Below are 15,683 nucleotides of genomic sequence, written 5' to 3' on the forward strand. Positions count from 1 at the left end.
TCCAGTCCTGTGGCCACTGCTAACTTTTCCAAATTTGCTGACATATTGAATGAGGCACTTTCACAGCATCGTCTTTCAGGATTTGGAATAGCTCAACTGGAATTCCATCACCTCCCCAGCTTTGTTCGTAGTGATGCTTCCTAAGGCCCACTTGACTTCACATTCCAGGATGTCTGGCTCTAGGTGAGTGATCACACCATTGTGATTATCTGGGTTGTGAAGATCTTTTTTGTACAGTTCTTCTGTGTATTTTTCTTACCTCTTCTTAATATCTTCTGCTTCTGTTAGGTCCATACCATTTCTGTCTTTTATTGACCCCATCTTTGCATGAAATGTCCCCTTGGTATCTCTAATTTTCTTGAAGAGATCTCTAATCTTTCCCATTCTATTGTTTTCCTCTATTTCTTTGTATTGATCGCTGAGGAAGGCTTTGTTATCTTCTTTGCTGTTCTTTGGAACTCTGCGTTCAAATGGGTATATCTTTCCTTTTCTTCCTTGCTTTTTGCTTCTCTTCTTTTCATAGCTATTTGTAAGGCCACTGCAGACAGCTATTTTGCTTTTTTGCATTTCTTTCCATGGGGATGGTCTTGATCCCTGTCTCCTGTACAATATCACGAACCTCTGTCCATAGTTTATCAGGCACTCTATCAGATCTAGTCCCTTAAATATATTTCTCACTTCCACTGTATAATCATAAGGGATTTGATTTAGGTCATACCTGAATGGTCTAGTGGTTTTCTCCTCTTTCTTCAATTTCAGTCTGAATTTGGCAATAAGGAGTTCATGGTCTGAGCCACAGTCAGCTCCCGGGCTTGTTTTTGTTGACTGTATAGAGCTTCTCCATCTTTGGCTACAAAGAATATAATCAATCTGATTTTGGTGTTGACCATCTTGTGATGTCCATGTGTAGAATCTTCTCTTGTGTTGATGGAAGATGGTGTTTGCTATGACCAGTGCGTTCTCTTGGCAAAACTCTATTAGCCTTTGCCCTGATTCATTTTGTACTCCAAAGCCAAATTTGCCTGTTACTCCAGGTGTTTCTTGACTTCCTACTTTTGCACTCCAGTCCCCTATAATGAAAAGGACGTTTTTGGGGGATGTTAGTTCTAAAAGGTCTTGTAGGTCTTCATAGAACAATTCAACCCCAGCTTCTTAGCATTACTGGTCAGGGCATAGACTTGGATTAGCGTGATACTGAATGATTTACCTTGGAATCGAAGAGAGATCATTCTGTGGTTTTTGAGATTGCATCCAAGTACTGCATTTCAGACTCTTTGGTTGACCATGGTGGCTACTCCATTTCTTCTAAGGGATTCCTGCCCATAATAGTAGATATAATGGTCATCTGAGTTAAATTCACCCATTCCAGTCCATCTTACTTCACTGATTCCTAGAATGTCGGCATTCACTCTTGCCGTCTCCTGTTTGACCACTTCCAATTTGCCTTGATTTGTGGACCTAACATTCCAGGTTCCTATGCAATATTGCTCTTTACAGCATCGGTCCTTGCTTCTATGACCAGTCCCATCCAGAACTGGGTGCTGTTTTTGCTTTGGCTCCATCCCTTCATTCTTTCTGGAATTATTTCTCCACTGATCTCCAGTAGCATATTGGGCACCTACTGACCTGGAGAGTTCATCTTTCAGTGTCCTATCTTTTTGCCTTTTTATACTGTTCATGGGGTTCTCAAGGCAAGAATACTGGAGTGGTTTGCCATTCCCTTCTCCAGTAGACCACATTCTGTCAGACCTCTCTACCATGACCCGTTCATCTTGGGTGGTCCCACACGGCATGGCTTAGTTTTTTGAGTTAGACAAGGTGTGGTCCATGTGATCAGATTGGCTAGGTGTCTGTGCTTGTGGTTTCAGACTGTCTGCCCTCTGATGCCCTCTCTCAGCGCCTACAGTCTTCCTTAGGTTCCTCTTACCTTTGACTGTGGTATCTCTTCACGGCTGCTCCAGCAAAGTGCAGCTGCTGTTCCTTACTTTGGACATGGGATAGCTCCTCTCGGCCACGGCCCCTGAGCTTGAGCGTGGGGTAGCTCCTCTTGGCCACCGCCCCTGAGCTTGGGCATATGAAGACTGCCTTCCATCAAAGGGCAGAAATCATGACTGAATTTGGATTGTTAGGTAATAGGATTCTTCCTTGACTATTTTGTAACCTGACCTAGAAGCGTAAACAGTAATTAAACAAGTAAATACAAAGAATCCTGAGCCTGATCCAGCTAACTATTGATGACTAATCTCTCCCTACAGAGAGAAAGACATTACTTTTCCAATTTTTTAATTTAAATCTTTAGTATATATATTCTTCTGGTTTAACAACAGCTGTGATATGCTTACTAAATTATTGATAAATTGACGTTGTGTTTTAATATGCTATATTTTAATTTTGAAAAAGAATTAGATTTTTCATTATTTAAAAAGGTTTATGGAGTCATTATATATTTTCATGTGTGCAACATTGTGTAAATTCGAAAAACTATGCATTGCCTCAAATTTATATACAGCTGCCTTTTTACAAAGCAATTTCAAATGGTGCTCATCTCGGACATCCCAAAACAGAATATTTGCATGAATTTTTGTAGAGTCTTGCTTAGCTCAGGTATCAAAAAATGAAGAGGATTTTAACATAGACACTAAGATATACTTGGCATATTAGGCCACGTTTTCTAAGACATGCTAAACCTATAGGAGAAAAGCAAAAGCTGCTTGTTGTAAAAACCTTACCCTGAGTCCCTCTGCACCCACCCAAGCCCGAGGAGGGCCTGCAGAAACCTGAGGCCTGCCAGGCCACCTCGGACTTCGGGAAGAATAAGAGAATCAGGTCACAAAACGTGCGTGTACCATGCAGCTCAAGGACAAGGGCAAAACCTCAAAGCAAAGAAAACAAAATTGGAGCTTCTGAGGATGTACAGTTCGGCCCCCAGGGCAGGGTGGTGAGCTAGCAGCAACAATTCTCTCCTTTCTACTGCAGCCCCGCGTCCGGGCCCGAAGGCTGGGCCACTGCGCCTGCGCCGAGAAGCCGGGCCCTCGGGGAGGGTTGGGGGAGGGCGCGGCTGGAGAGGCGGGGCCGGGGCGGGGCCAGGAGCGCGCGAGATTTGAACTTCTCGGAGGAGCTAAGTACCTCCGCGGAGGTGAAGTTACGCGGCAGTTTTCTCGGCTGGCTTTGCAGCTTAGTGGGGCACAGCGCGGGCCCGGGCGATGGTGGAAGGCCCGGGTTGTACTCTAAATGGAGAGAAGATTCGGGCGCGTGTGCGCCCGGGCCAGGCGGTGACTGACGTGCGGGGCCGCGCGCTGCAGGGCCTGGGGGGGCCCGGCTCGCCGCCCGCCGCCTCCGGGCCTGTGGGCTCCTCACAGGTGAGCAGCTTCCGTGTCTCGCTAGGGGACCAGCAGTGGGAGATACAACAAAAAGCCCATCGGGTTTCCAGGGTCCAAAGTGCCTTACTAGTGCGCCTGCGCGGTTGAGGGTTGGTTGCTGGACCGCCGAGTTAAGGCCGCATTGGAGATGCCCAGGTGGGAAGTGATGGAAGGTGTTTTATTCCATGCCACCTTGCGCAGCTTCTTTACAACCCAGCAAAAGATGGTTTCCTTCTGTCCATAGCCGCATTTTCTGCTGTTAATATTATCAGATATTATCTGCTGTTAATATTATCAGATGCCTGCAACCTCTGTTTTTTTTTTTTCTGTTTGTTTTTCACGTTTTAAAAACAGTAAGCTTGTAGGATAAAATTCTAGCTTCTCGCCTGCCTAATATTCTGCAACTGAAAATGTATTACAACTAGTATATAATCTTAACATTTCACACAGAAGATTTAGCACCACCCTGTCCACTCAACTCAATATTGCCATCTAATGAAGGGGCAGAGCCATTTTGGATCCCTTAAGCTAATTAATTTCTTTTTAAAGGAAGTTGTAGCACAGCTTCTTGCCACTCAGGCATGCATTGCAGGTGGTGTGATTTTCATTTGGTAAGAACTTAGAACTTGTACTGAAAATATTCTGATTAAACCTCGTGCCTTAAAAGCCCTTCAGATGTACGGATGATTGTATTTCATGAATGCATGCATTATTGCACTGTACTTCAATTTCTCCTGCAAAGCTTCATCATAGCCTTTGGTCTTGGAAGAAAGAGTTGCTTGCTATGAAATTAGCATATGCTTACAGCTTGAAAGAAATGAAGTTCTAAGTCTGAGAAAATACATTTTCAAACTTGGACAAAGAGTAATTTTTGCATCTCCTTCCAACTGCCCTTGTGTTTTATTTATTTTGACTATATGTCAGCTAGTACTCTGTACCTGTTCCTTTATTATAGTGTTTCTTTCAAAATCATTTCAGGATACCACAGAGATGAATCCTGAGTAGTCTCTTAAGAGTATTAATGTTTATAGAAAAATCACTCATTCAACAGAATTTTGAATACTCAAGGAACGTCGGTAACACTTCCCCTTGTGGAGGCTATTCTTTAGTTGGGAAGATACATAGACATTCATTAGGTAAAAACAGAGAGAAATGTAAGTTGATAAATTCTCTAAAGTAAAGATACATGGTTCCATGAGAACTTACAGGAAGTTCAGGGATTGCTTTGCTGAGAAAGTAACAATTAAGCTGAGATGTGAAGGGTGAGGAGATACCTAGATCTGAACTGAAGGTTGGCAGGCAGAACACTGCAGGCAATAGCAAAGGAAGAGAGATTGAAAGAAATCTGGTGTGGCTGGAAAGGGGATGATGAGATACAGGGAACGTGATTTGAAATAAGACAAAATTGAGATTGCTGGTCGAAGTCGGATCCTGGGAATCGACTCATTCTGGAATAATGGGGGTCTTTGAAGGGTGTTAAGATCGAGTGACACTTTGAAAGATCATTCTCCTTGCAAAGGAAAATTATAAGACTGGCAGAAAGCCAGGGTACATGCTGCCTTCTCAGGTGAGGATTACAGGAATCTGAGAAGGCTGCCTGGAGCACAGAGGAGGGGGCTGGTGACAGAAATGAAGAGAAGGGAACAGAATTGCTATTTTGGAAGTAAAGGGAATAGGGTGTGGTAATGGATATGGCATGAATATGTTACAGATATTATAATTTACATCATTAAACAGTAATATATTCTGTATTAAGTTTTAAGCTATTACTAGCTCCCGAGGATACAAGATGAGTCAGATAAACTTACTTCCTTGAGAATCCCATTTAATGTTTTAAATAGACATTACCTCATTGGTCTTTAGGCCAGACCAGCATGAACATTTCCTTTCCATTTATGATTATCTTCAGTTCCAAGGCATAAAGTGCTTTTGAAGAACTGTTATATATCATTTCATTATAAAAAATAATAACCCCATGATAAAGGATTAACCTGATTCTACAGATAAGGAATGTGAAGCTTGAAGTGAGTTTAAAACAATTAAGTTGCCCAGTATCACATGACTAGGAAGGGCTGAACCAGGTTTAATCTCCCTTCTTTCAAACTCCAAACCCTACACTTTCAACCATAGTTCCCCTCAGTTATAAAAGGTTCAATAGGAAAATGACTGATTCATTTTGGCAAGAATACCATACTGCTCAGCAAATAGTGGTGACTACTTATTAATTAGAGAAGTGAGACGTTAAGTTTTTGGCTGATCTGCCACCATTTTTACTTCTGTTCAGTTTAGCCAGTTGGCTTACCTACTTTGGTAATACTAATGGCTTCCATTCCCATATTCACAGTGCAGCCTGATAATATAATGTAGATGCTTTGTCAGTGGTTGGGCAATTAATAATATCACTTGGAAGCAATCACTGAACATTACTATATTTAATACTTTGACATAAAGAGGTATTAAAAGTTGGAATAGGTCTTTATGATTTGGAATCAAAAATCTTGTTCTATGGGAACTGGCTTTGAAAATCAATAAGAAATGAATAACCCCTTTGTGAAAATCAATATGGAATTAATAATCTCTTTATCATTGGGAATATTCTAAATGTTTTGCCATAGCTTCACTTTATGGGCCCTTGATCTAAAGAAATAATAATCTTTGTAAACATGAAGGGTCTTTGCATTTTAGAGGGGCATTGAATCCACAGTGTTAGTCGCTCAATCGTGTCTGACTTTTTTGAGATCCCGCCAGGCTCCTCTGTCCATGGAATTCTCCAGGCAAGAATACTAGAATGGGTAGCCATTCCCTTTTCCAGGGGATCTTCCTGACCCAGGGATTGAACCCAGGTCCCCCACACTGCAGGCAGATTCTTTACCGATTGAACCACCAGGGAAGCCCTATAGTAAATTTCATCAAAATGTGGTAGGTTGTCACAGATGTCTGGCATGATCACTACTTAAATAGGTGATCCCATGTTTCCTAGACCTTTATGCCTGAGCCTTAAAACTATTTAAAGGTTTCTGCTACTGACTTGAAATCGTTAGTTTTCACAAGGCAGCAGTTGAAAAATAATAACTGCATATGGTCTTCTTTATATTGCAATAAACATGAAAAAGTACAAAGGAGAGTTAAATAAATACTAATTGGGCATTTAAAATAAATGAGTTAAACTCCAGATAATCATTGTACCAAAAAGAAGAATCCCACCTGTGTAGCTACTGTTGTAATGAATTAGCTACTGTGGCCTGTAGTCGTTCTCTTGGCTCAGGTTTGAAGTTCATGGAGAGCATGTTCTAAGGCATGTCTCCTTGTGACAGGTGACCCCCATTTTGAAGAAGAAAGCCTAGCCATAGAAGCCCAGTGTTTGCTAGTCGTCCATGCACTACATCACTTCTGAGTTTTGATCCACTGTCTTGTCAGCATAAAATTATGCAACTCTGTAAGCACATTGCATAAAACTCTGCTGGAGCTTTTGGAACCTTATGGTAAGAAACAACACTGGAATATAAATGAACATGTCTGCTTAATGAGCTGTGAAGAGTCAATCCTTCGATTTTAATTGTTGGGTGCATACAATATTTTGGTGATATCGGTGTGTAATCTGCATATGTTTTCAGTTTCCTTTCACAAAACAGAATATGAAACAGAGTTTATAAGCATTCATTTCATTTGAAACATGATTCTCTGGTTACTCTCTCTCTCCTTAAGGTTTGATATATGTATATAATATGCTAGCTATTCTTACTCATCTTGATATGCTCTTCACAGTGTCTGAGTTATTTAGTAAACATTTGAATGGATGGAGAAGAGCAAAGTTTTAAATAGTGCAAAAATAGTTTTGATGAAAGATTTTAAAATAAATTCAATTTGGAATCTTTCTCTATGAGTGTATATTTTGTTATGCATGTTAAATGGAAATTTCTATTACACGAAAGTAATGAAGCCACATAATAAAAGTTTTCCTCCCTCCTTTCTCTTTGTAGTGGAGGAAGTGGAATTCATAATTCATTTGATTGCCATTATATGAAGGAATGAGCTTATCCACAGAGATTAATTTTCTAGCTAAATGAAGCTTATTCGTTTAAATCTAGAAAGAGGTTTTTTTAACTTGTATATAACATGTATAATAGTATTTGCTTACATTCTTCCATGGATCCGGGTAATGGTTTCATCTTAATAACTCAGGATCATTGCTACCAGCATTCAGCATTACATGGAGTCATAGAGCAAGAGTGAACAGAGAACGGTTAAGGAAGCTCAGGGAGATGATTCTCCACAGCCATTGGAGCTTTTAGTGAACCCTAAAGTGTTGGGGATGATGTAGAGAAAACATCTGATCATCTTGATTTTTGAATTCCAGCTCCTATGTTGCTTATACTCACATCTTTGCCTATTTGGTCAGAATCAGATTATAGGACACATGAAACTCTTAGCTTAGTGCCTAGTAAAATAAGAAGTAATAGTAGTGTTAGTCACTCAGTTGTGTCGACTCTTTGTGACTCCGTGGACTGTTGCCTGCCCTCCAGGCTCCTCCGTCAATGGGATTCTCCAGACAAGAGTACTGGAGTGCATTGCCATTCCCTTCTCCAGGGATCTTCCTGACCCAGGGATCGAATCCAGGTCTCCTGCATCGCAGGCAGATTCTTTACTATATGAGCTGCAGTAAATGTCCTGGTAATTGTTCCTTTTTCTCCTAGATCAGGGCTTTCTCACCAGACCCACCTATCTGGTGATGACTTTATGAAGGGGTAATGCTCAAAATTCTCCAAGCCAGGCTTCAGCAATATGTGAACCATGAACTTCCTGATGTTCAAGCTGATTTTAGAAAAGGCAGAGGAACCAGAGATCAAATTGCCAACATCCGCTGGATCATAGAAAAAGCAAGAGAGTTCCAGAAAAACATCTATTTCTCCTTTATTGACTATGCCAAAGCCTTTGACTGTGTGGATCACAATAAACTGTGGAAAATTCTGAAAGAGATGGGAATACCAGACCACTTGATCTGCCTCTTGAGAAATTTGTATGCAGGTCAGGAAGCAACAGTTAGAAGTGGACATGGAACAACAGACTGGTTCCAAATAGGAAAAGGAGTTCGTCAAGGCTGTATATTGTCACCCTGTTTATTTAACTTATATGCAGAGTACATCATGAGAAACGCTGGACTGGAAGAAACACAAGCTGGAATCAAGATTGCCGGGAGAAATATCAATAACCTCAGATATGCAGATGACACCACCCTTATGGCAGAAAGTGGAGAGGAACTAAAAAGCCTCTTGATGGAAGTAAAAGAGGAGAGTGAAAAAGTTGGCTTAAAGCTCAACATTCAGAAAACGAAGATCATGGCATCCGGTCCCACCACTTCATGGGAAATAGATGGGGAAACAGTGGAAACAGTGTCAGACTTTATTTTTCTGGGCTCCGAAATCACTGCAGATGGTGACTGCAGCCATGAAATTAAAAGATGCTTACTCCTTGGAAGGAAAGTTATGAGCAACCTAGATAGCATATTCAAAAGCAGAGACATTACTTTGCCAACAAAGGTCCGTCTAGTCAAGGCTATGGTTTTTCCTGTGGTCATGTATGGACGTGACAGTTGGACTGTGAAGAAGGCTGAGCATCAAAGAATTGATGCTTTTGAACTGTGATGTTGGAGAAGACTCTTGAGAGTCCCTTGGACTGCAAGGAGATCCAATCAGTCCATTCTGAAGATCAGCCCTGGGATTTCTTTGGAAGGACTGATGCTAAAGCTGAAACTCCAGTACTTTGGCCCACCTCATGCGAAGAGTTGACTCATTGGGAAAGACTCTGATGCTGGGAGGGATTGGGGGCAGGAGGAGAAGGGGATGACAGAGGATAAGATGGCTGGATGGCATCACTGACTCGATGGACGTGAGTCTGAGTGAACTCCAGGAATTGGTGATGGACAGGGAGGCCTGGCGTGCTGCGATTCATGGGGTCACAAAGAGTCGGACATGACTGATCTGATCTGAATCTTTTGGTGTAATCATATTGTGTATAAAACATTTAGCCTCAGAGTTAGTGCTTAGTGTAAGTAAGCATAACAGCCTCTGCTCTTACACAATTGTAGAACAGATTTTTACGTAAAGACCTCTTTTGGGGGGCTTAGAGACCATTTTAAAGTTAGGTTTTTTTGATAGTTCAAATGGTTAGATAAGTGGCTTGTGATTACTAAAAGTATTGTTGTATTGGGGGTAAAAAGCATGTGGGGGACAAAAAGGAGAGACTGTGATTATAAATATGATATATTTTTCCTCTCTAGGGGAAATATGTAACTGTGCTAGAGTTGAACCATTTATCTGTGGAAGTCTTATTCTGTTCTGAAAAGTTCATCTTCCTTGTTCACCCATGGATAGGCAGGATAAATGGTAATCAGCACAATAAATCATGTGCTGTCTCCAAAGATATATGTTGTTTTGATGATTTCCTATTATTAAGCCACTTGAAAATGGGAAGGTGAACCCTTCTCAATCATACTTAAAATTATGGCAAAGGATATTTTCTTCTCTTATTTCAGGGGGAAAAAAAAGAATGAAATGTTCAGATAATACAGTAACAAGTTTATAACGGTCAAAATGAGAAAGTCAGGTATATATTGGACAATTGTGTACAGTTACAGCAAAGATAATAGGCTTGTGGGGATTAATTTTTGAATTTGCATGGGCTGTTGAATGTTGTCTGAAGAGGTGATAACCCCAGGTTCTACAGTAGGGTAAGTGAATCTCTTGTAATTCTTAGGTTTATTGCAAAAGCCTTGCCCCATTTGTACATAAGAGCTCTCAAAATAAATGGAACAAACCATCACTGGTACATAAGAATTTATCCCTCAAATGGTGTTTTAAAAGAAAAAAAAATAGTTAAAAATGTATGCAGGTGTTTGAGATGGTCAGTTATAAGTTGAAATTTTTATTTTGCCTGGAGTATATTCTCTAGAGCAGATTATTTTAGAAATGATAGTGTACTGGGGATCAGATGATTTGGGTCAAGTGCCCACATGATAGACAGTTTGTATCATCTCCCTCAGAACCCAAATAAGGTATTAGAATAGATGTTTTCAAAGCAGTCATTTAAATGCTAAGTAAACATCTTAAGTAAAAACCAGGGCAGGCTGGGACTGCTTGCTGAAATCCTAAACCTTCCCGTAAATTTCTTTTTACTTAATGGGAAATTCTGATTAACTATAATATTTTACATCCACCTAGCTTTTGGTAGTAACTTGGTACTCCTATATTTAAGCCTCATTTCTTTGAAGATAATTAGAAAATAAGAGACTAGGATTTAATAATTCTCAAAGGAGCTAAAACAGTTGGTGGAACAGAAGTTTTTGCCAAGAAACCTTGGGAAAGGTATAGCAAGATGGGGATGATGGGTGGGGAATACCAAGAGGGCAGGAGGGAGGGATCTGGTTCACAGATGTTTCCTGAGCTCCAGGCATCGTGTGAAGCGCCCAGGGATAAGGAAACACCATAGCTGCTGTCCACAAGGAGCTCGCAGACAAATAAGGGAGAAACACGAGTCTCAGACACTTGTTCAGTCGGTAAGTGCCAGCGCAGTGGTTGTAGAAAGCCCTGTGCTGGGTTTGGCAGGTAGAAAGCCTCAAGATGATTCTGCTTCCCAGACAGGGAAATTCTAGTCCCAGCGAGTGTACTGGAGTGTATAGCGAGTGACAAACCGTGTATGTGAGCAGGGAAGAGGTTGTGCTAACATGTCTTTTTAATTCCCAAGCACCTCATCAAGTATTAAAAAACTAATTCTGACACACAGTTGAGCCAAGGGCTCGCGGCGTCTGGAGCTGGAGCAGGCTGTGCCACAGAAGGCACCGGACGGTGTCAGGTCTGTGTGTTTCCACAGCTCCACCCTCTCCACCTGTGATCATTCCCCACCTGCCCTCTGCTGACATCTGTATTGTCATAGTCACCTTCACCTTCATCAGGCCCAAAACATCTTTTTTCAGTATTTGTAGAGACTTTAATATCATCCCTTTCCACATTCTGTTTTTGGTGTCCTATTCTGTGTTATTTTTGATTATAGAGACTAGAGTACAAACCAGCACACCTGTGAAGATTTGGCTTCTGGTTCCTTGCGGCTCTGTCCATCAGGACACCATGGTTCACTTCTCGTGGACAGTTGTGTGAAGAGACTTACTGGTGTCATGCATTTTAAGTATATTGGCATTTGTGTTTTTTGACTCATCCTCCTATGTACAAGCAATGTATGTCTAAGGGCACATGCTCCTCTTTATCTTGTTAGTAAGTGGTCCAGGAACCCTAACATTTGGGAGGGCCTTCTGCTGAATCCTCCTTTGGCTGGAGAGACATTTCCCATGGTCAGATCCATTAGACTTCCTAAAACCTCTGATGGTTGGCAGTAATTGGACAGCATGTAGATGCATACTCCAGGACAGCCTGTGATGTCTTAGCAGATTAATACTATATGGAAAAGCTCTTTTTTTAATCTGCCCCTCAATCTTCATCTAGAGGGCATTTCAGCCGTGCTTTCCGTTAGCTACACATGGAACCAAACTCCCTCAGAACTGTAGGAACTAATAGGAATATCTAGCACAGAGTTAGAAATTTCCCAGGGAAAATCTAGGATAAAAATCAGGATAAGCTAGATTTGGATTTCTTCCTAATAGACATTATTAGGAACCCTGGCATTTAACTTTGAGCAAGAAAAAGTAGAGGTTTTCATTAAGAACCCATATTTCCCCCTTCCCCAGGGTTTTATGGTTTCTTTTAATTTATACCTTCTGAAATGGACGTTACAGTGGTTTAAGAATATGTGGCACAAAATTTTTTGATATGAATTGTACTCAGAGATTTTGTTTAGCTAATTATAACAAAACCCAATGATGTGTTACTGTTGAATTACATCTGGGTGTTTTGATAATGGGAAGGTTTTAGATGGCCCAGTCTAGTCATTGAACAGTGAGCAGTTAGTTATCCTTACAGAGTGGGAAACTTCCCCAGAATATGATCTGGTTTTCAGATATCTAGAATAAGGCCTTGCAAGGCCTCACACATAGTAGAAAGTCAACAAGCTTTTCTAAAATGAATAAATCCAGTTCAACAGCCCTGAATGGTACATTTTTTATGTGGAGGGTGTGTGTCCAGATGCCACCTGCCATCTTTATCCTTAGAGGATGTCAAAGTTGTAGATAGCCAAGTGAGTGACATGAACTGTGGTAGCTGTTGGCTGATAATTTTAAACTAAATGGTGTTAAGTTCTTGCAAAATGGTTAATTTAGTTCTGTGAGCAGACTTCCAGGGAGACATTGCTGCTGCTAAGTCACTTCAGTCATGTCTGACTCTGTGTGACCCCATAGACGGCAGCCCACCAGGCTCCGTTGTCCCTGGGATTCTCCAGGCAAGAACACTGGAGTGGGTTGCCATTTCCTTCTCCAATGCATGAAAGTGAAAAGTGAAAGTGAAGTCGCTCAGTTATGTCCAACTCTTAGCGACCCCCTGGACTGCAGCCTACCAGGCTCCTCCGTCCATGGGATTTTCCAGGCAAGAGTACTGGAGTGGGGTGCCATTGCCTTCTCCGTCCAGGGAGACATTAGGGACCCATTTACTATTTTATTAGATATGGTAACACCACTGTCTATTTCAAGGTTATCGTCTCTGTCTCTGCCAGGAGCCATTACAGAACTTGGTAAAGCCAGATCAAGGAGAGAACAGGAGGTCTGAACACTGGGGTCATGGTGCACACAGGTGCTTAGGGAAACATAGGGATGTGCACTCAACCTGGAACAGGGAGAGACTCCCTCACAAGGGAATCAAGCGCAGGCTGTGAGGGTTCTGTATGTCCCAGAAAGGAAGTATCCTAGGTTCAAGGCAGGGCGAAGGGTGTGCGGACTGGCATGGTGACCTTTTCCTGCATATGGGATAGATGATGGGTTTTAGATTTAACTTGTAAAGCTTAAAGGAAGATGCAAACACTGGGGTGACAGTCATAGCACATTATCTCCTAACCAAAAAGTGGGGGATGCTGCTGTGGTGTCCAGGGCTGTGCGTGTGAACCAGGGCCAGATTCCCACCAGCCTTCTTCACTGGGAACCCGAACAAAAGTCAGAGGACTTCAGAGGACATGGGTAAAACCAGTTGCTAGTAAAGGATACTGGGAGAGATAAGAGGCTGTTGGCTCTAGAGTGACAGACACACAGGCCCCTGAACCATTAATTTAGAAAAGGAAGGTTTAAAAGGTCATAAGACGTTATGGCCAAAATCCTGAAAAATATAAAACCTAGTCTATGTTGAGGCAAAGGTTATTCAAAACTGATCTATATCTGCTCTATTAATCATCATCTTCAAAGTCTCTGGGCTAATTTATGAGAATTTTTAAATACTAATTGGTTGTCATGGAAACCCACCTCAAAACTACTGTTGTAATCTACACTTGGTTTGAAGTGTATGCAAGAGACAGCAAAAAGTCTTATTCAGTAGAAAAATATCAAATTCTTGGTGCTTCTCAGTTTAGGGTTCTAAGTGATTTATTTATAAAAATAAGGCAAATGTGAAACAATGTTTTTCCCTCACTGAGTACTCAGGCTTGCTGTGCCAGTACTTCATAACCACTGACTGGTGCTAGAGTTTATCCAACTCTTTGTGATCCCATGGAATGCAACACCCCAGGCTTCCCTGTCCATCACCAACTCCTGGAACTTGGTCAGACTCATGTCCATTGAGTTAGTGATGCCATCCAAACATCTCATCCTGTCGTCCCCTTTTCCTCCTGCCTTCAATCTTTGCCAGCATCGGGGTCTTTTCAAATGAGTCAGTTCTTCCCATCAGGTGGCCAAAGTATTGGAGTTTCAGCTTCAACATCAGTCCTTCCACAGGACTGATTTCCTTTAGGATGGACTGGTTGGATCTCCTTGCAGTCCAAGGGACTCTCAAGAGTCTTCTCCAACACCACACTTCAAAAGCATCAGTTCTTTAGCGCTCAGCTTTCTTTTTGGTCCGGGTCTCACATCCATACATGATTACTGGAAAAACCATAAGTTTGACTAGATGACCTTTGTTGCAAAGTAATGTCTCTGCTTTTTAATATGCTATCTAGGTTGCTCATCAAGGAGCAGGCGTCTTTTAATTTCATTGCTGCAGTCACCATCTGCAATGATTTTGGAGCCCAAGAAAATAAAGTCTGTCACTGTTTCCACTGTTTCCCAATCGATTTGCCATGAAGTGATGGAACTGGATGCCATAATCTTAGTTTTGTGAATGTTGAGCTTTAAGCCAACTTTTCCACTCTCCTCTTTCACTTTCATCAAGAGGCTCTTCAGTTCCTCTTCGCTTTCTGCCACTAGAGTGGTATCATCTGCATATCTGAGGTTATTGATATTTCTCCCATAGTCTTGATTCCAGCTTATACTTCATCCAGCCCAGCATTTCACATGATGTACTCTGCATAGAAGTTAAATAAGCAGGGTGACAGTATACAACCTTGAGGTACTCCTTTCCCAATTTGGAATTAGTCTCTTGTTCCATGTCCAGTTCTAACTTGTTTCTTGACCTACTACAGATTTCTCAGGAGTCAGGTAAAGTGGTTTGGTATCACCATCTCTTTAAGAATTTGCACAGTTTGTCGTGATCCACACAGTCAGAGGCTTTGGCATAGTCAATGAAGCAGAAGTAGATGTTTTTCTGGAACTCTCTTGGTTTTTCTATGATCCAAAGGATGTTGGCCGGCAATTTGATCTCTTGTTCCTCTTCCTTTTCTAAGGAGGTTTGAACATCTGGACGGAGAAAGCAATGTCACTCCGCTCCAGTACTTTTGCCTAGAAAATCCCATGGACGGAGGAGCCTGGTAGGCTGAAGTCCATGGGGTCGCTAGAGTCAGACACGACTGAGCAACTTCACTTTCACTTTTCACTTTTATGCATTGGAGAAGGAAATGGCAACCCACTCCAGTGTTCTTGCCTGGAGAATCCCAGGGACGGTGGAGCCTGGTGGGCTGCTGTCTCTGGGGTCGCACAGAGTCGGACACGACTAAAGCGACGTAGCAGCAGCAGAACATCTGGAAGTTCTCAGTTCATGTGTTGCTGAAACCTGGCTTGGAGAATTTTGAGCATTACTTTACTAGCGAGTGAGATGAGTGCAATTGTGTGGTACTTTGAGCATTCTTTGGCATTGCGTTTCTTTGGGATTGGAATGAAAACTGACTTTTTCCAGTCCTGTGGCCACTGCTGAGTTTTCCAAATTTGCTGGCATATTGAGTGCAGCACTTTGACGGCATCATCTTTTAGGATTTGAAATAGCTCAGCTGGAATTCCATCACCTCTACTAGCTTTGTTTATGGTGATGCTTC

The 15,683-nt window shown here is 41.8% G+C and overlaps 1 protein-coding gene across 2 annotated transcripts in view; it reads left to right on the forward strand.

Moving 5' to 3' along the window:
* Window positions 1-3,085: 3,085 nt before the first annotated feature.
* Window positions 3,086-15,683, forward strand: part of NEIL3 (nei like DNA glycosylase 3) — a 46,265-nt gene continuing 33,667 nt past the window's right edge. Inside the window, exon 1 of one of the 2 annotated variants that reach the window (XM_027530064.1) lies at window positions 3,086-3,359. In XM_027530064.1, the coding sequence (XP_027385865.1) occupies window positions 3,204-3,359 (156 nt within the window). In that variant the 5' untranslated portion in view covers window positions 3,086-3,203. Of the gene's footprint in view, window positions 3,360-6,678; window positions 6,842-15,683 lie in introns of those variants that run through there. The other variant, XM_027530065.1, reaches the window with a different exon arrangement.

This window comes from Bos indicus x Bos taurus, chromosome 27 (genome assembly GCF_003369695.1).
Source record: "Bos indicus x Bos taurus breed Angus x Brahman F1 hybrid chromosome 27, Bos_hybrid_MaternalHap_v2.0, whole genome shotgun sequence".
In the NCBI taxonomy this organism is placed as follows: domain Eukaryota; kingdom Metazoa; phylum Chordata; class Mammalia; order Artiodactyla; family Bovidae; genus Bos; species Bos indicus x Bos taurus.